The sequence below is a fragment of the Glycine soja genome, chromosome 8, assembly GCF_004193775.1.
Source record: "Glycine soja cultivar W05 chromosome 8, ASM419377v2, whole genome shotgun sequence".
NCBI lineage: Eukaryota > Viridiplantae > Streptophyta > Magnoliopsida > Fabales > Fabaceae > Glycine > Glycine soja.
The window spans coordinates 13,361,614-13,383,635 of NC_041009.1; the positions used below are offsets into that span (position 1 = coordinate 13,361,614).

The 22,022-nt window shown below is 28.2% G+C and overlaps 1 protein-coding gene across 1 annotated transcript; it reads right to left on the reverse strand.

The window, feature by feature from the left end:
- Window positions 1–338: 338 nt before the first annotated feature.
- LOC114422094 (ubiquitin-NEDD8-like protein RUB2) lies at window positions 339–4,532 on the reverse strand. The gene is made up of 3 exons (XM_028388296.1): window positions 4,264–4,532; window positions 2,412–2,671; window positions 339–919 (listed from the first exon to the last, which is right to left on the reverse strand). Exons 1-3 carry the CDS (start codon window positions 4,354–4,356, stop codon window positions 808–810), a joined length of 465 nt encoding a protein of 154 aa, XP_028244097.1. The 5' UTR covers window positions 4,357–4,532; the 3' UTR covers window positions 339–807.
- Window positions 4,533–22,022: the final 17,490 nt, after the last annotated feature.

The following is a 22,022-nucleotide window of genomic DNA, read 5'->3' on the forward strand; positions in this document are numbered from 1 at the left end:
AAACGCTTCTTTTATACGCGTACTGGTACCCGTCCTGTCTTTTTCGGGGAACATCCCTACTTTCTCTCAATATTTCCTTTCTCGTTCCCTTCTCCCTCCCTCAATCTTCTTTGTCATCGTCATTTCCTTCAGTGGTGTTTTCACCGGTCACTTTTTTCAGGTCGCAAACATTTTAAAAGCTAATATTCGGAATACATTGTATAGAGTAAAAATTAAATTCCAAAAATAGTTTCCCAAATTCTTCTTTCAGTAATATTTCAGAAACTAATTTTCAATAAGGATAATTTTGTTATAAAAAAAAAAACGAGCAATTCCAAGAGAAAAGGAAGGTGCGAAAGTAAGCCTCCTAAAACCAAACATTAAAAATTTTAAAATCAACTACAATGCCCCGATGACCTCAATCCGATCCATCATTTTGACAACATTCCATTCCAAAATGGCTTAAAACACGAACAATCAACCTTCCATTTCCCTCTTTTCAAGCGGAAGACACCCACAAACAAGGCTACAGAAGATAAACTTCTCTGACACTGACAGAAGCGTTTGAAGGTTAACATTGGTGCTCCCTTGAAAAGCAGAAGAAAGCAAAATATGTACCTAAACTATGGTTTTAAATCATTGGTTTTCAGATATTCTTTATAAAGGCCAACTTCGGGTTTCAAATAGCATACAACTTAAAGATACTGAGTTACTGACCACCAATAGCAGCCTCAATTACAACCAAGCACATAAGAACAATGATGTCTTCAGAGACGGGACAGGTATAGAGCTTCCTTTCATGTCTTTGGGTTCTGATATGCATCTACACTAATAAGTACCACCCCTCAATGCAAGCACCAAGTGAAGTACAGAACCACCCTCAATGTTGTACTCTTTAGCTGTTTTGTCATCAGCAAGCTGCTTACCGGCATATATGAGTCTGCAGCAGGATGCAACAGTCGTAAGATTCTAATGATTCCACTAGAATAAATACATCAAATGAAAATCAAAATTCATTGCTACTCTTGAATATCAAGCAAGTCAAATACAACTGTACTAATTAGGAATTCTTCAGAAGATTCTCCATTATCAATTCGAGTATGCAATACAATTTGATGAGATTAATATATCAATGACAAGCAAATAATGCGTACCAGTAGTTTTCTAATTCGGGCATAAATTTATGCATGAATGTGGATAAGCATTCCAAACCTTTTTAGATTATATGCTAACCTAGACTAAGGTATGTTTGTAGCCTAACTTTTTTTGGGCTTCTCTTTATTGCAAAAGGAAAAGCCAAGCCAAATACAATCTTAGAGAAGTTCTTGGCAAGAACCTTGGGAGAACCACACACAAAAGCTAGTCATTGTAGTTGAAGAGTCCCAGTCCTCACAAGACCCACACTAGAATCCCATAATTCCAATGAGACTTGAATTAGATACCTTGGAATTGGATTCTAACATCTCATCATGCCTTGAAGCGTTGATGCCCAAGGCTGTATAAATCCCACACCAAAATTTCATACTTCCAATGAATGTACAAAAGCCCAAATAAAACAAGACCTCTGTATAAGCTGATTGAAGAAGCTTCTACTTCATGGAAAAGTTCAAAAATCTAGACCTACTTAACACTAGTATCCAGAAATCATATTGTAAGAATATAGACACACAAAAATTACGCTATATTTGAATTTTATTTATAAAAAAAAAAAAAAGAACAAGGCAATATTTTTTTTATATTTTCTATCATTTTTTCACTGACAAGATTGCATATAACTCTAGTTCACTAGTACTTGTGCTATGTGATCATCAATTAAGGCCCTACAAGATGATGCAAGTGCTGGTGGAAAGCAGTATTCTAGATGGAAGTGCTGGTGGGTGGCCCTAACCTAGTCTATTTGGCAGCACAGAAATCGAAATGTCTTCCTAAATGAACCTTTTAATGGAAGCAAGCTGCTGGAAGATGCAATATTTCTAATCTGGTCATGGCTTAGAGGGTTTGAGAAAGATTTTGTTGACTCATATACCTACTGGTCTAGTAATCTACCAGTAGCTTTTTGTATATAGGATAGAAATGATGGGTATTTCACTGTAGTAATATATCAGGTCTGCAATCTGGATCTTCACACTAGTGGATCCAGCAGCATACCTAGCACTAATATTGTACTTATAGTACCTCTGGTACTTTCATTCATTTATAATATAATATATTTTGGCTGATAAAAAAAAAAGGCCCTACAAGATGATGCATGTAACTTGTCTATGTTCATGTAACAAAATAATAGATGAAGATAAATACGCAAATATATGATAAAAAAACACAAGCTTTTTGCAGTTAACAAGTGACATGCACATTTCCATGTAAGAGTTAAATCATGTGGAATTGAATTAGCAAAGACTGCCAAGTCCAATTAGTAAAAGAAAAGAGAAAACCTCTGCTGCACAGGTGGAATTCCCTCTTTTTCTTCTACACGTTCCTTGATCCGGTCGATTGTATCAGTTGGTTCAATGTCAATTTCAATTTCTTTCCCAGTTAAAGTCTTCACTTTAATCATGGTACCTCCCCTTAGCCTCAAGACCAAGTGAAGTGTTGATTCCTTTTGTATGTTATAATCAGCAAGAGTGCGACCATCTTCCAGCTGCTTACCAGCAAAAATCAACCTCTGCTGGTCAGGAGGGATACCTTCCTTGTCCTAAAAACACATTCCACCAGTTGTTAGAAATTAATGCTGCAACTCAGATATGGCAAGTGCTATCATTGATACATCAAGCTCCAATTCAGCAGGCCTCGCCATATAATGAAAAACCCCATGTAAAATTATATTAATATCTAAATCATAGAATAAATATTTATATGTAAGCATTTCATTATACAAATCATGGGATTAATTACTAAATACATGTAAACAACTTTTTTAAAATGAAAGCATAGTACTAGTAGTATATACATCATAGACTAACTATTTATGATACACAAAGATAAAAGCATTGAATAAAAATGTTAATAGTTAAGCTACAAAAATGATATTTATATTTCATGTCATATAGGTTATATTTATATTCATTTTCCATGAGTTAATTACGTTAAAACAAATGTACAGCTCATGCATTGCACGGGCTTAAAACAAATACAACTCATTTATTTTGAGACTGTGAAACCTTAATTGAAAAACTGTCCAACTTCATAAATAAAATACTCTGTTTACACTCCTTCGTTTTAGATATTTAGAATGTTTCTGTGGTAACACTCATTGTTTAATAGTAAATGACTAAATGTTCACAGAAACGTAATCCTCGTATAAAGCAGTGCTGACAGCTTTAAAAGAGATAAATGAACATAATCCTAGTAGGCAGTACATAACCTCAATTAAGGAACTATGAACAGGGAAGGGAAGCAGCTTTGCAAGGTGTCTGATGAAACAACGAAAGTACATAAATGCAATAGGGGAATAATGTGAAGGTTTGTATATAACTATATAGTGTATTTAGTATACTACAGTTTTTGTTATGAACTGAATGGCTAGAAACTAGAAAGAAGTCAAAGAATAAGTTTTAAAAGGCTGATTGATGTCTGACAGTTACTTATAAGTAACGACTAACGACCACCTAGGAAACTAGTTGATTTATATTTGTAGTGCAGAAATACCCCCACCCCACCCCACCCCATTTTTTTCTTATAGTTGGTTATAGTGACTAATGAAACTTGTGATATTTTCTAGGAATATAATCCATTGTTACCATGTACTGTTTTTTGTATTTATATCTGCTGAATTTTTAGTTTTTTTTCTTCATTTATATACTGTTTTATAGTGTATGCGTAGTAGTTTATACTTTCAGAGTTGGAGAATAGCTACAGACTACTTGCACCGTTTTTGTGGGTTTTGCACACATAAAACCAGATCACAGGTTAAAAACTGGTTCTGAAACCACTCTGAACTGACTTTAAACCCAGTTCATAGAATAAAAACCAAAATAACTGGTTTTGAATTGGTTTGAAGCCCATCTTGATTGGGAAATTTATTTTTTTTTGTTAGAGGCTCTTGCAGGTTGTGATTCAGAAGCCATATGCATCTGTGACCACGACCACGTCTCATATTTACTATCAATTCTTTTAGATTCATAACTCATAAGTAAAGAACGAGGTCATAAACAAAAACAAGCAGCTGAACAAAATCCAAAACCAATTCGCCAACCATTAATCCGGTTGAGTTTTGAAAAGCAAACGCGTTAAACCCTAACTGGATGAGATTAGAAGCGCTTATTAAAGAGAAGGAAGAGAGAGAACCTGGATCTTGGCCTTGACGTTGTCGATGGTGTCGCTGCTCTCGACCTCGAGGGTGATGGTCTTGCCGGTCAAAGTCTTGACGAAGATCTGCATGTTGTTGATGAGAGAAGGAAGAAGCGAGCTTGTTTGTGTTTTGAGCGAGGGAGAAGGGTATTTGTATTTGTAAAATTGTAGATCGTAAGTTCTAAGCTATGTGGGACTGGGAATTGGGGGAAAACAACAGTGAAGGGATTGGATGCGCAACTGCGCACAACTCTATTTCTTTTCTCTTTTTTACTTGCGTTTTATAGGGATGAAGTTTTTTATGTCACTAAATTATTATTCTTGGAAATTAGTGTTTAGTTCACCTTCGACAATATTTAAATAATTTTTTAACATTTAAAAATTATGTGATATTTTTATTTATTATTTTAATTATTTATTATATTAATAAAAATATGATATTTTTAATGTAATAATAGAAAAATTAAATTTTAAAAAATAAGAGATGAAAAAAATTTCATGAAAAACTTGTTAAAAAAATTTCCAAAAAATATTATTTTTCAAAAATCTTATTTTTTTAAATAAATACCAAACAAGTTATTCTTATGCCAAATTAAAATATGAATTTCAACATTATAATCAAATTTAAACTTAATTATTATGTAATTTTTTCATTGATTGAGTCAAGTTATTTGAATCAGCATGTATTAAAAGGTGTTTGGTATACAATTTTTTTTTCGTTCCCAAAAATCATATTTCTTAGGAATGTTATAAATTGACCCTATATATTTATGAATAGTGATTAATTAAAAAAATATTTATGAATAGTGATCCCTACAAATATTGTCTATCTTTGCAATAGCAACAAGAAGTATTTGATATTTTAAATTCAAGTTTTCTCTTGACTATCTAAAGTGTGTTGAAAGTGAGAAAATCTTTTTTTCAAAATTGGAACAAGTACTTCCATTCTTGTTTATAAGATGCAATTTATTAGGATAAGAAAAAGTGATTAATTTAGTTTATAACAATAAATATGTCCTAAATTTTATATATTTTTTTAAATTATCATTGTCATTAATTTTTTTTCTCACTTTCTAAACGTTTAGTCAATACAGCATCTTTCTTTTTTATAATTAGGGGTAATTTAATCTAAAAATAATTAATGCAAGAAACATTATGGATGATGTCTTAGAAAAAGGAATAAATATCACTTCTAAGGTAGGTCTTATAAATGAAAAGGAATGTAGTAAATTAATAAAACACACATTGAGTTTCTCTTAGCACTAAGAGTGGAACTAAAGCATCATGTTCCATGCTTTTGTGCCCACGTGTCTTCTATCTCCAATAACATTGACCCTCTCGATTATGGTCCGACCAATTGATAGAATCTAGGTTTAAGAGAAACCAAAATTATGTTATTGGTAGAAAAAAAAAGGTAAGAAATATTACAAGGGGACCGTTGTATTCAATAAAATCATGTTTCGATTGTATACACTTTTTCACCCTAAAATACACAACGAAAACACAATTTAGTTGAATAAGTATACAACGAAATTGTGTTTTTGTTGTGTATTTTGTTTTTTTTTATAAAAGTTATTTAATGAAAAATGAAAATTTATTGTTTTACATTATAACCATTGATTGCCACTTGAACAACTAATCTGTATAAATCGATGTTATGTGAGTCTTTAATATTTTAGGGTGAATATGGACTACTACTTTTCATGCTAAATAAAACCAAAACATACTAATGATTATCTGACAAGCAAATAGTACATATGTAAAGCTTGATGCAATCTAAATCGTATATTCAATCGATGCAATCTTAACCATTACTTTTTGTTAAACACAATACAAATATTGTGATAATAAACTCACGAGTTAACAATACACCATCTAATACAAAACAACAATGGTGGTCTGATTTTTTGCATTCCATTGTTTTCACATTCACCATATTGCTTAAAAGCTGAAAGGAGTCCTTGTTGTGTATTATGATGGTGACATGATATCAACTTCAAAAGAGGTATTGTTTAAATGTCCTCATGTCCTAGGTTCATTAGAATAAGTGATAACATGTCGCTTATTGCTTTAAGGAAAACAAGTACGAATGTTATCGAAGAATGCATAATGTTATTTGACATTTATTACCATCAACTTGTACATATAGATGATGATTGTGTTGAATATGACTACATGAAACTTAAATGGAAAAAATGTTACTTGCTCTAGTGCGTGAACTAAGACCTATTGAAGAGATATTTGCTCTAATGTGTGAAACAATGATGACAACAAACTTGAATGAAGATAAATTTATGTAGTCATGTTTTTAATTTATCAAATTTATGTTTATCGTTGTTCTTGTTTCTTTTTATGAAGGATAAAATATGTCTAAATTAAAAAAAAAAAAAGGACCGAAGCTATAAATATAGTTGTTGTTGGTGGAGGCTTAACGCGGAGAAGTGAGAGTCCAATCATCATCATCTTTAATAGCAGTTTAGCCCAACATGTTGTCCAAGCCCATGTCATGGATGTGGAAGTGTGCATCCACATGCTTGGTGTGGGTCGGGTCATGACTCCAGGGAAGTTTGATAGGTGGGAGAGAAACTTAAACATTTTGGCTTCTGAAAGAAAGTAGGGATCTAGATCTTGTGACTTTGATGGTAGCCCAGGCGGTGTGTGGGTGGGTCACAGTAGTTATGGTGGCAGCAAGGTCGAGAGGCATGATGCTGTTTCTTTAAATTTGAAATCAGTTGTTTTGTTTTTATGCAAATTTTGGGGTTTCTTTAAATTTGATATGAGTTAAGCTAACAACTAAAGTTGGTGTTTATTTGGAAAATGAAAAATGCCTAAAGAGATAAAGTGTGTAGAGGATTTGAATTTGTAGTTGAGATATCGATATTTTGTCGGTGCAGGTAAGCGAACCATTTTTTTTTCTTACTTTTGTGTGTTTGATGATTGGTGCAGGATGCATCATTGGACCAATTGGGCACAATTTGGAGAAAAGGATGCAATTTTTGGCGATTTTTAATCGCCAAAAAATGGTTAAGTACTTTTTAAAATATTACAAAACAATTTGTGGTTGTTATTAACTACCACAAAAAAAACTACCCAGAATATTATAAAATAAAATAAAAATTAATTGCTACAATTTAGCCAACCATGTCATCAGGCCTAGGTCTTAGATATGGGAGTGTGCACCCTTGTGCTTGATGCGGGTCAGGTTGTGACTCTAAAAGAGTTTCATGGGTGGAAGAGAAACTTAAACACTTTGGCTTTTCAAATAAACTGAGAGTCTATATATTTTGACTTTGATGGGTCACAGAAGAAAAACACACACAACAAATAGAAAACACAACAAAAATGTGTTTCTATTTTGCTATAAAACGGAATCACATTTCTGTTGAACTAAAAAACATGAAAAATAACACCTCCTTGGACATTGACAAAGTAGATAGAGAAAAGCTTCAAAATAAAAGGAAATGGGAGTAGAGGGCGCACAAGGACAATGGAATTGGAGTGGAGGGAGGAGGGTTCGAAGGAGAAGGAAATGGAGGTTTAGGTGTGAAGAAAAGGAAGAGGGGACAAGCAAATGGGAAGTGGGAAGTGGGAAGGGGAAGGGTTGTGGTGTAGGAAAATGCCCTTAGGGACAGTTTTGCCCTTTCAATGTAATTTTAGAAAAGGGATGTGAATAGCAATATTGGTGTGAAAATAGCAACTTCAATCCAATTTGACAAAAACTACTTTTTAGGTCCAACTCTATCATATATATATATATATATGATCTAGACATTTCATGGAAGTTCATATTCTCACCTCTCTTTTTGCCTTTTGCATCCCATGATAAAAAAAATATATATTTTTTTGTTTTTTGTGAAAATACCCTTTCTAAAAACTCATTCTCAAAACATATTTTTTGAAAACGTACGACCTAGAATATATTTGTTTCATAGATTAATAGTTCGTTACTCATAATGTGAATACTAGAATGTAATATTTTCATCTTTGTTATGAGTTTTGTAAAAATATTCCTAAGTATTGTTTATTCATAGGAAAATAATAACATCATATTTTGGTGCATTCTTATTTTCATGCTAAAGGGAGAGAAAGTTACATTCTCATGAGAATGTGACAAGTTATTTTCTAATCCCACTATAACTTCCATTTTTATTTAAAAATTAAAAGTATTCTTATAAATATTACAAGTTAACTTGACGTAATTTTAGATAAGAATAACATTCCTAGTTATGATAATTTTGAAAACATGATTCTTAGAAATGCAACATCATATCTTTAAACAAATGTCTCTTACTATTGTTGAATACATTACAGAAATTAATTTATGTATTTTTTTTTATCAAAAACTAGTTTCTATAATGTACTTTTATTCACTACAAAAACTAATTTTTGTCAAATTTTTGAAGAAAAAAAAAGAAATATAAAGATGGTCTAAGAGAAAGAAGTGATAGGGTGCAGATAGGGCCGACAAAATGGACAAGTCAGACCAACTTGTGAGCTGGATTTTTACGCCCAATTTGATCCTTTAGCAACCTTATTCAAACTAATTTAGAAATGAATTTAAAAAGTAAGAAATTTGATTCTATATAAAAAATATTATAAAAAATTCAAAAGGCAAAAACTTTGGCACACCATGCATCCCTTAAAAGCATGTTAGAAACAAAGAAATAAAGAAAATGAATGAAGGAGCAAACAAGAAAATAAACAACAATGCAATTGTATAGAAACATAATTTGAATTAGTGTGGACAGTCAATCACTCACAACTTTCACGCATACTATTAGTGGCTATAATGCATTATACAAATTCAGAAACAAGTAATGTTAGAGACGTGCTTTTATCAATGATTGCATTAATACATAGGGATGAAAAAAAAATTCATGCTTGTGAATATGAATAGTGTAAATGAATATTCGATAACTGTAAATATGAGTATTTTATTTATCTGTTAGTTAATAGGATGGACGAATATTATAGTATCCACACCTATGAGTACCTGCTACTCGTAGAATTATCAAAAAAAAAAATAAAAAAAAAAAAAAAAAAATATATATATATATATATATATATATATATATATATATATATATATAAGTTGTTTTTATTATTACTTAGACTTAAAGGAATTGAAAATATGTTATGCAATGAATATGTCTTAAATAGTATAATTCTCGTGGAGTTGTTGAGTATTATATATTTTTCTTTGTTTTGCTAAAAATATTTTGAGTTTTTATTTTATTTTTTAAATATTCATGGATATCCACATATTTACAAATATCTGTAGATAATTGCATATGCGGGTACCCGTGGGTTCTTGGGGCGAGCACAAACCGGTATTTTAGCTAGTGGGGTGGGTAGCAGTTAGACACTACCAATGCTAGCTTGTGCCCATTGTCATTCCTATTAATATACTAGTTGTAGCTGCTTTAATAAAGTCTTGATAACAGTGAATAGAAATAGAGAATATATTCAATGGTCAACATAAAACACAATATTTAACGGTTAACATCCATTTTTGTGACCTTGGAAGGGTAAAAAAAAATACTCAGTAGAAGGGGAAACAACAAAATGCATCTTAGGGTGTAATCTTGGAAAACGAAATTCGATGGAGAGGACTTCTCTGTTGAGGGTCAGCCCAGCTCAAGTCCATTTGTCCTATTGGGCTATATGGACTGGGCCAAAAAGATTCATCTCTATTTGGACTATAGTTTTAAGAGCCCAATTCAGCCCTAATTGTGGACTGGTCAAGTCAACCCATTGGACTCGATCTATTTTGTCAACTCTAGGTACAGAAAGGGGAGGGGGGGGGGGGGGGGGACAAGACACCAAGGGGTGAAGGTGAGGAACACTTTTAGAATAGGAAAAGAAAAACAAAAAAAATGTAGGGGTTTGGAAAGGAAAAAAAGGTATTACAATTCCCACGTTTTATTCATCTAAGGTATTTAAACGGGTCCCCTTGTTAAAAGGCAGTTGGACTAGGTAACTTTTATTTGCTAGTTAAAATTGAATTGGCCCAGTGTTTAATACCTTAACAGATTTACTGTTGACATTTCTTTTGCTTTTTTTAACCAAATTATCTATAAGTGGAAGTGAATGACTAATCTTTGGAATAGATTAATCTCTCTTAACAAATATTATTTTTCATATACACAAGTTAATAATAAAACTCATAATTACATAATCAAACTCATAATTATATAATTTAAAAGATAAAATTATCTATCAATTATATTATCCGCGATGTTAGTTTTATATTTGTCATTACCTTAACATAATAGCAAATTTTCCTTAAAATAAAATTACATTTTTTACATTTAATAAAGAATCGAACAAATCAACTGGGTGGTGAGTTTAGATAAGATCATGCGTATAATTTACTCAAAAATTAATCTCAAGAGATTCATTTAGATACATTATAATGACTGACGCATGAATCTAACGACCTTACCATGATGAGAAGGATTTGATGGAATTAAATGCACAGTTTGGTATTTTTATGGTTCATCTTAAATACCTCACCTCACCCCAATCTATGAAAGCAAGGTACACCCAGAAAAAGGCCTATCCGTTGCCTTTAATTTTTTTTTTTTATTTAAAAAAACGTATATACAAAATCATAAAAGACATTAAATTTGATAATTTAATGTTTACCAAAGCAAGAAGGAACGCATTAAGTTTGTAACATAAATGTTACCCAACCACATTAAGACCCTTTATGTATTTTTTTTCTTCTTTTCTTTGTGTTCCTCATTTCCTCTATCCCAAGCGCAATTATTTTTCTCGATATTAAATGTTGCATTTAAAACTTGAAGGTTCATCTTAAATACTTACACCTTCCTGGGCATGAAGGCACCAAATACACGAGACTATTTTATTTTTTATTTTTTAAATATCTTTTCTTCCTATTCTTCTGTTTCAGCAGTAAATTTGTGTTTAAAGCCATTAATTGTATACTACCTTTGATTTCTCTGTGCACATTTCAGCTCGCGCATTCAGTGTTTTATCCTTTAAATATAAACGCCTCTTTTTTTCTCAGGAGGCATTTAATAAACAATTTGACCAGGAAAACTAAAAATAGGTTGGAAAATGTTGAGGGGCATTAAAAAACTAGCAGTACTTTAGTATACATAACTTTTAAGATATTATTTGAAAGTGAAATTTTGGAGAGAGAAAAAAGATTTTTTTAATGAAGAGAATTATCTAATATTTATAAATAAAAAAAATCAGAAAATAAGGTTATATAAAATTATTCTTTTATTTTTTATTTTTAAAATTATAGAAATAAAGAATATTTGTTTGAATGAAAAATAAGTCCTCTATCTAAAAATCAATAAATAAAAAAATTAATGAAAATTACCGGAGAGATATATTAAAAGTTTACAACTTTTTCACTTTTAATATATATTTTTTATTCCTTAATCGTTGGTAGAAAGCAAAATTAGTAGATAAGTCGGACTAAAAATGAGTTTAATCAAGTCCAACTTAACTTAATTCGACATAAGTTGATTTGACTTAAAACTTGAATCAGAGTATGATAGGAATTTTCCTTTTTGACTCATTCAAGTTTGTAATAGCTTATTTTTATTGTTAGTTTGACTTAATCTAAAATTACGGTCATGTTACATATTTTTATTTATTATTTCATAAAAATATATGAAATTAATTATAAAACTATATAAATATAAGGAAAATGTTAGACACTGGTTAAAAAAATAGTAGAAATATTTTATTAATTTCTAAAGCAATGAAGGTGCGAAAGAAAGAAAGAAAGAAAACATGAGAACTCTAGTATCGAAATTGAATGTCCCAAGAGATTCAATACAAGAAATTGGAAGGGCAATCATGGTGCAGCCAATTGAAGGTTTTTATATCAAAATGTCACTTGAAATGGGAATACAAATTTATAAATTTATTTAGTCAATAACTTTTTTATTCAAACAGAAAGCATGTCTTCTTTTCTATTCCATATAGATTTGTCGAAATCATAAATGCTTTAGATCAAGTACAGCTTTTGGCCTAGCTTGTGCTTCTGCCCAACCAGTTTTTTTAAAAAATAAAAATTTGCATCCAAACTTGTTCATTAAAACAATCTCAATGTCACACCTTATTGTTTAAGGCCGCTTGGTTTGGTAAAGACAAGCAAGAGTATTTTTGTTTTATTTCTTACTTCTTTAATGGCCTTTTATAGTTTGAAATATTTATTGAATTGCAACCTCCTACAATAATATAACGTGGTCATTCACGCTTTAATTTTAGTAACATATGCAACCAATTAATGTCGCTAATTCATCGTATGGATTTAATATTTGAAAGTTTTGTGCTCTAATGAGCTTGAACGTTTTTTTTTAAGCAATTAGCTAGCTTGAACTTAAAAAACAATTGATCTGGTTGGTTGAATTTGGGTTGTAGGTTGGATTGAGATAGGTAATTTAGGGAAAACTTTGATTTAAATGAAGTTGAACTTTTTTTTTTGAAATTTTTTATACCCAATTTAAATTGCATGATATTCAATCGAAAACTCGAATTAGATTGGGTTCATCAAGTCACATATATATTTATTTTTTGAAAACATCTATTGAAAAAACATTAAAAATAAATGAGTTTTTTTTTTTTTTCGAATTAAAATTTAGGTGAATTATGTCTTGGAGGCTTTCCAAGGTTAGAAAAGACCTTAAGACTCAATAATTGCTTACAGAAGTAGTTACATGTTACTCACCAATAAAATTTTCACATTGAAAATAAGATAGTTTATTTTGAGATGGGTTTATTTGTTATCAATTAGACTAACATCTGTTTGTTAGAAAAAATATGAGTTTAGACTTGATGAAATGTAGAATTTATACTATCTTTGTTGTATTTTATACTATGCTTAAAATTTTGACTCATGTATTAAAACAATATAATTAATATTTTAAATTTTATAAAAATATTATGTAACTTTTTATTATATTCTTTATCTCTCTAATTAATGAGATTTTTTCTCTTTTACTACTTAGTAGCAATTACTTCTATTCACCAAAAATAATTAATCCTACTAAGGTTACTTCATGTAAACAACATAAATGTTTCATCAATTTTGTAAAACGGCACCTAATTTATAACTTTTTTTTAACCATCAAGATAAAGTGAAACAGAAGTATATCAACCTGACTTGAATCATTTTGGTTTGAGAAAATTTCACTAAATATACATGGACATTTGACTCAATCTAACTTTTAAACTATATTTAATATTTAGGATTATCAAAGAAACTGGTATTTTAATCTCTATATAATATGAGAAAAATGTTTATTTTCATAAAAGTTGACATAACTCATTCTTTGGAGAATCACACAAGACATTTACTTAAGCCTTTGGGATCAAATTTTTTTTATTTGTTTTTCCAAATCACCCACTTCTTTACTATATCTCGATAAATGTTAATTTTTTCAGCATTCCATTGACGTGGAGTATCATTAGCAAACTAATCTTCACCAGAATATTTTAGCTGACCACTTTTAAAAAAATATTTTCTTTCAATGATGTATTTTTTTATCCACAAGATTTCAATATGAGATCTTGCTTAAGAAAATTAAATCTAATACCATTTAGACTAACAACTTGGTAATAAATGTTTTCTTTTAAAATAAGTATCATACTAAAAGTACTGGTTAATTAAAAATATCAATAATAAAGCTTTTTATTTTAAATAACAATGAAAATGTATTGAAAATTACACTAGAATGCAATATTAACATTTTTAAAAAAATATTCTTTACATTAATCTAAAAAAAGATAGTATAAAGATTTTTTTATAATGCTATATAATTATGAATTGTCATGTAAATACAAATTGTTGACTTTATAATAATTATTTTAGACTTAAGCATGTTCTTAGTTTCTTTAAAACATTAGAAGTTCAATTTTAGTCTTTCTAATATTTTTTGTCATTCCTCTAATTTTGAAATACATCAATTTTTGTCCTTTAAGCACTATCTAAATAATTCTCCATCTCTTTAAAAAGCTCTATCTAAATCAATTGGAGAACTAAAAATGATGCATTTTAAAATTAGAGGACTAGAAATAGACAATTATTTTTAAAGAAACTAAAATCGAACTTTAAATTTTTTAGAGGAACCAAAAATATATTTTATCCATTATTTTAATATATATATATATATATATAATATTAAAATTATAAAAGAAAAAGTCTTTAAACATCCAAGATTAAATAAAACCTTCAGAGAGATATAGAGAGAATATAGAAAAATATTAATATGATAGATGATGAAATGTGTTAGGAAGAAACAAATAGAGAGAAATTAAGATTGTTGAAAAAGTATTTAATATTTTGAGGTGTTAAAATATAAAAATTCATGATAAAATCAGTAAATATTGGACAAAATTTGATTCACAGTACGTATGTCAATTAAATTCAATTAAATATATTTAATACAACATTATTTTCACTCTTTTTTTTCTTAAGAAGAAAAATTCATATAATGTATTTGTCATTTTCCTTATTATTGACATAATGGACATTTTTGTATATTGTTGAAACTTAAGAGCTAAGTTTTATATAGGCTTAATTATTAATTTATTTTTTAAATTATTTTAAATTGTTTAATTTGATCTCCAAATTTTTAAAAGGTTCAATTTTCTTCTCAAGTTCTTAAAAAATGAATCAATTTGGTACCCATATTTTTAAAAGTTTCAGTTTGATTATTAAATTCTTAAAATGAATCAATTTGATCCCCATATTTTTAAGAACTTGAGGATTAAATTGAACCATTTTAAAAAATTTAGGATCAAATTGATTCATTTTTAAAAACTTGAGGTTCAAATTGAATCTTTTAAAAATTTGGGGACCAAATTAATTCATTTTTAAGAACTTGAGGATCAAAATGAACCTTTTAAAAATTTTGAAGACCAAATTGAATAATTTAAAATAATTTGGAGATCGAATTGTAAGTCTTTTATATATAGTATATTTGATTGGTACTCCCTGTGTCCCTAATCATAAGACACTTTTCAATAATTTGTTTGTTCTTTTTTATAAGATCATTTTCTAATTTGTAAATACATTAATTATTTTTTCTTTACATACTCTTATTTAATTATTCTTTCTCCAAACATTAATGAAAAACCATTAAGTGAATAGAAAAATAAGAAATGATAATTTTGGAATTATAGTACAAATAATTGACATATTTAAAAACTAGTTGCTAAAGTAGCGGGAAAATGTAAAACTAGTTTATTAAATTAAAAATAATTGTTAAAGTAGCAGAAAAATGTAAAATGATATATTTAAAAAGGATAATAAGAAAAATGAATAAATATTTTAAGGTTAAAAAAGAATGAAATATAAAAAGTTAAAAAAAGCTAGAAACTAGTGTTTTAAAAAATATTACTTGTATTGTTTCAAAAAACGATAAAAGCTACTTAAAAAAGATTGTTTACCAAACAATCAAACAAACATTTTAACTAAACTGACTACTTTTTTCAATAGTCGTGAATTAGTTGAAAGAGTATTATAATTAGGGATGAAGAGAATATTTTTTTGTAAACACATCCTTGAAAGTTGAAAAAATATTTTGAAAGTCAAAAGCCAACATTTCCCTTTCATGCTTGTTAAGGTAGAGCTTGAGAAAATTTGAGGTTAAGTATCAAAATATAGTAAAGTGTCTTTGCTTGTTGTCAACCCGAGGCTAATCATGAGAAGCCTTATCTTGAGCATGAGGACCTTTGAATTTCACCCCTAATGGTCATTTTGTCAAGCTATGCATTGGAAGACTTGAGTCTAAGCGTGTGAGCGATAATATGGCTTAAATGAGCAAGAAACAAAGATATTTAAGAGGAAACGAAGGACAATTTTAAGTCATTTGTAACATCATAGTTCTCTTAATTGCATGATTGAGTGAATGAATTAAAAATTCAAGGTGAAAGTAAGTTTAATATTAAGTTACTTGATATAATAATTAATTAAAAAAATTTGTTTTTGGTGTTTGATGTGTTAGTTGGCTTAGATGAGGTTGGACCTAAGTTTTGGGTCTTGGCAATTGTAGAAATGGAAATGTGATAGAGGAAATGGATGGTAATTTAGGAAAAGCCCAAAAATCTTCCTAAAAACACTCTTAAAGTTGTTAAAAAGTTGAATTTCTCTTCCCTCCATCATTTCTCTCATATCTTTATCCTTTCTTCCCCTCTAAGTTCTCCTTCTCGAATTTTGGGGGTTCGTGCATCCAAAGGAGACCATTACTCTTCTTCTCAATGTCTTTTTTTTGGATTGGAGAGATAATAAAGATGGATTTCATTTTAAATCTTAAGCACTAACCTGTGGATTAAGCGATAATGGTTATGACTTAAGCCGTGATTTGTGATCCTATATGTTTTCTTGAGTGGTTCCAAATGAGATCCAAATGAAAATGCACTTTATTTATGGGATTTTTTTAATGGGATTAAGATGTCAAATACAGAGTGTCATATCTAGCACTGCATGAGATTTCAGATACGATTTGTCATTGGTATACAGTGAGTGCACAATTTTTGTATATGAACAATTGGTGCGTAGCTTGGCACATGGATAGACAAGTGAATGAATACCTAAAGATGTAAGGTCTTAAAAACCTACAAAGGTAAGTCAATACTCACACTTGTATATTTTTTATAATATCACACTTTTTCTATAGAGTCATTCCAACAAACTCCCTAAATGATCAAAGAGTGAGACTATGATAAGGGATAAAACCTATGGGGATTGCTCATATGATGTTGAAACTCAATGGAGTAAAGTTAATGTCTAATGATTGAGGTGGACTTGTGTTTCCTAGTGGACATCCGTTCTAATGATGTCTTATAATGATTGAATTATGAAGATAAGTTGTGATTGAAATATGATAACAATAATTGTTTGAGTTTGTGAGATTTTCTTTTGGTGAGTTAGGTGTTCTTGTTTTCTTTATTTTAAAATGCCAAACTTCACAGTGTATAAAACTACATCTATATTTCTATTTTTATTTATTTTTTGAGTTTTGTTTAAATATGTTTGTTCTAGTAAGCTTATCCTTTTATGTAATATATGTGATTATGACTGTGATGATCTTGAACTACATGTACGAGAGAAGAAATAACTTTTACATGAATCCTCCTTTTGTAGACATTGTGGGTAAAGTGTATGAGGGATTCAAGACTTGATATTTTTATGTTAACGTTAAGTATGATAATATACAAATGGTCTTATGTATAGAATTGACTTGCTCAGGGGTATTATATATTTAGCTGGTAAAAAGATATACATATACATAGTTTAGTTTTATGTTAACATTGAGTATGATAATATAGTTTATGTAAAGAAAGCTAATAATACCAAGAGTTTTTCAGTTGAGATTTGTACATGGGTGATTAATATTAAGTTTTGGTATTACATTTGTTATCTTCGGAATCAGAAAAAAGTTCACTAGTAATTTTTTAAACAAACTAATTAGATAGTTTTTTTAAAAATTTAAATGAAATAAAATATTTAGGTGTTCTATATGTAACAAAGTTGGATTGCTACACCACTGACTATCTTCAACTCTTTCGTGGTATTGGAGTGACACGATCGAGTGTTCGAGAGTTCCCTTTGGGTTCCATGGCTTCTTCTTCAAGCCTTTTCCTTTTTTTATTTTTGTTGCTGTGCATGATTATGTGTATATATTTTCACCCTTGTTGGGAACTTGAGGTTTGATGTAAATAATCCAAAATTCATGTATACATTCTAAGTTTTTAATTAAAGTTCGTTATTCATGTTACATGTTTTGGTGTCAATAATATTACAAGAAAGAATTATGCCTAGTGGGGGAGGGAGTTGGATAGTTCACAAAAGATGTTAAGTTTTAACCTTATTAATTATCGTCATTGTAAAAAAATGGATTTGATCAAATTTCCTAGAAAGAAAATAAAATCCTAAAGAAAAACATGTTTGACTACTTTATCATAAAAACATTGTAAGAGTGTGACCTTGGGAGCATATAGGATCATTCACACTTGCATATATTTCTTAACTTATTCTTCAATCACATTTACACTATTCCTTAAATTTAGTTAATCCTAATTCAAGTTTAAATTGAATGTTAAAAGTTGAATTTTAATACACTGTATTCAATTAAAACATATTTGCTTAAATTTAGTCAACCTTAGTTTTAATTTAGTTTCTAAATTTTAAGTATTGACGCATTGTATCAAATCAACATTTAGTTGTTTTAGGTGGTATATTATAGATTCTTCTTAAGCAAGTTTTGATTTTGAACCTTTGTGTATGAAAAAAAAAATACTATAAAAGTTAGTCCTACCATATTGTGAGTGTTTTATTTTTACTTAAATAAGGTTATCTCCCTTTAGATGACCTATTATCCAAAAAAGGAAAAATAAATAAAAATGATTTCTCTCAATTCAATTTTATTAAAAATTATTCCTAACGTATTGTGAATGTTTTATTTTTACTTAAATAAGGTTATCTCCCTTAGATGACCTATTATCCAGAAAAGGAAAAATAAATAAAAATGACTTCTCTCAATTCAATTTTATTAAAATTTTCTCTTTAATTTTAAAAGTCTAATATATTTTATTTACTCAGATATAATAAAATTGAATTTCCGTGATCAATAATTAAAATGTATTTTCTCATTCTTGATTTTCATTAGAATATTAAATTTTATCATTTTTGACCATAATAATATTTTTATTATATATTTTTACTTTTATTTTTGTTTTAAATACTTATTTACATGTTGATTTAATATAAAATAGGTTAAACTCTTAGAAACTGTCGAACTATGTTAATTTTTTTTTTGTTATAAATCAGGATCACTATAAAACTCTTTTAAGTATTTAATGGAGTTACATATCTTATATTCAAAGTAGAAATTATTGATTAAGCCAGAATAATTTTGCATTAATTGGTTAATTGATTCAAGTGCTTGATGATATGTCAAACTATGATTTGAATGGTAGATACTTATACTTAATACTCTTGCTGTTCCAAAATAAGTGTTGTATATGGGAAACAAATTATTTCAAAATAAGTGTGACATTTGATTTTATAATGTAATATTAATTATTTTTTTTCACTAATACTCTAATAAGTATTATTTTAGTTTTTCAATGTAATATAAATTTTAGTTCTATAATATCAATATTTTCTTTCACCTATTTATTAACTTTTTTTGTTCTTTGTAAACTCATGTTGACATTTATTTTGGGATAGAAGAAATATTTTATTGTGTTTCAAACAAAGTTGTTTCCTTTTTCCTTTTAAAGTTACAAAAGGGAAAATAAATAAATTTTTTGTACAGGAGTTTTAAATTTTAAGCAAAATTAAAAAATACCACATTATTAATTAATAAGAAGAAAAAAAAAATATATTTTCTTTAAAAAAATTGATAATACAAGTAATTGATATTTGATTAATAGATTTTTCAATGAATATATATATATATATATATATTGATATTTGAGGAAAGAATCTTAGCATAAAATATTTTTAAAAAAATAATTAAAAATATGAACATATAAAATATTAATTAAGTAAAAAATATATGTTAAGAAGAAAAATAATATAGTAAAAGATATCCTCATATTTTTTAAGAGAGATCGATATCCTCATATTCAAGAATGAAGATTTAAATTTATAGAATAGAGTCGCATAAAAAAATTATAGAATGGAAATTGATTTTGAAATCAGATATATTTGTTATTTTAAAATCTTTTTTAGGATATTTTTTTATTTTTAAATCTTAAGATACACTTTTTTTAATAAATAAGATACGAAGCCAAATTATTTAATTAGGCGTGTGAAGTGTGATGCCTTTTTGAATCCAAACCAATCTTATTTTTCTGATATGAGAGTTATTATTTTCAAGAAGACTTAAATACATTTTGGTACATCAAATTCAGTATTTTTTTAACTTTTGTCTCGATTTTTTGTTGTTGTTTTAGTTTGTTTTTTAAAATATGTTTATTTTATTTTTTATATTTAAAGTGTTTTAAATAATATTTTGAATAGTAAAAAAAATAAACAGTAAAAATTGTTATTTAAAATATTTAAAGAATAAAAAATAAAACCATCACATGTTGTAATGACTAAAATGTGTTTTTTTTTTCGAAACAAAAATAAAAAAAATACTAAATTACATGATAAAAATATATTTAAACTTTTTATCAATTACTATCAAATTTACAGTTTATCAACGTCTTTCATAATTTCAGTTATTTTATACATTCCATTGCTAAATTTACTCTCTCATTAATTTACAAATTAATGCTAATAAAAAGAAATTCAAATTAATAAATTAATTTTATGCACACATTAATGACAACAACTAATAAGAATTATTTTAATTATTAATATGTCATTGATGCCACTATTATGTATGACTATCACATTACTGACAATTTGCAATTAATAATATAAAGAAAAATAATTTATTATATATAATATTTTTATTCGTAGAAATTAAACATAATATAAAAAATTTATAATACTCCCACATGCTTCTTCAATCAACTAACACTACGAACTATAATAATAATTTCCTAGTTTTAGATAAACAATTGAAGAATTTTCTTTTGAAAGTTTAAAATTAGATAAAAGATTTCTAAATCCAACCAAATAAAGTTACATATAAATTTTTTATATAACACATATTCAGATAAGCAATATACTACATTAAATATAAGATTCTTACATAGATATTTTTTTGTCCACATATATATTTGATGTTTTAATATATATGACTAAGTTGGTTAAAAAAACATATATGACTCGAGTATATCAAATGCCTCCAAAATACTAATAATTACAATGATTATTACAAAAATAAAAAGAGCACATTTACAAATCCTAAAATAAACCACTTTCAGAAATATGCATCTTATTCAAAGTGTCATTTAATAAAATACGACCAACATAGAAATATCAAAATTCAAATTAAACATATCAATCAATATAATAATAAGATCATCCATCTTAGTATTTTTTTATTCTTGTAGATAGTCTAAAAATTGAGTGAGAATTAACAAGAAGCAAGAACAAAGAAACTTCAGATGGACCAAACAAATGGTGGAGCCTGGTGTGCCCAAGTTTAGTTTCCATGATATGGTACGTGTCAAACCTGTATTCCACCAAAATTTATTGAGGGGTTTGATAATACAAATCTAACGTCATGCATCCACAGGGTCCAAAGTTCATTTATGAGCTTGAAACCATTAAAAGTTAGATATGAAAATAATAATAATAAAATAAATATAAAAAGAAATCATAGAATAAATACAAAAAAACATTATGCTCCATTATGACCATTCTTTAATTCCCGTGAATAATTATATTACCGGAAAACTGAAAGAGGATGAATAAATTAAATTAAATGGTTTAAATTAAGAAATTACCGGATTAAGGCACCAAAATTTGTCTACTACTATTCCTTGCATTAAATGCTCCCATTAACTTACATGCCACCCTTTTCTTGAATTCTCTTCCCACTCCTCTCCACTACCCCCCATTAATTAATACCCCTCCTCCACATTAAATGAAACAATTAATCAGAAATTTAATCAAATTAATTTTTTTTTCGAAATTCAAAACCACGATACAACTTGTAACAAAACCAGAAAACCGAATTTAATGAAATTTAATTAAATTCAATGCCATATCTTTCTATATTATTTATTTATTTCAAAGTCTTTTAATTTTACTGTAACGTACCATCATATCTATCTTTATTGGCATATATAAATCTCTAACA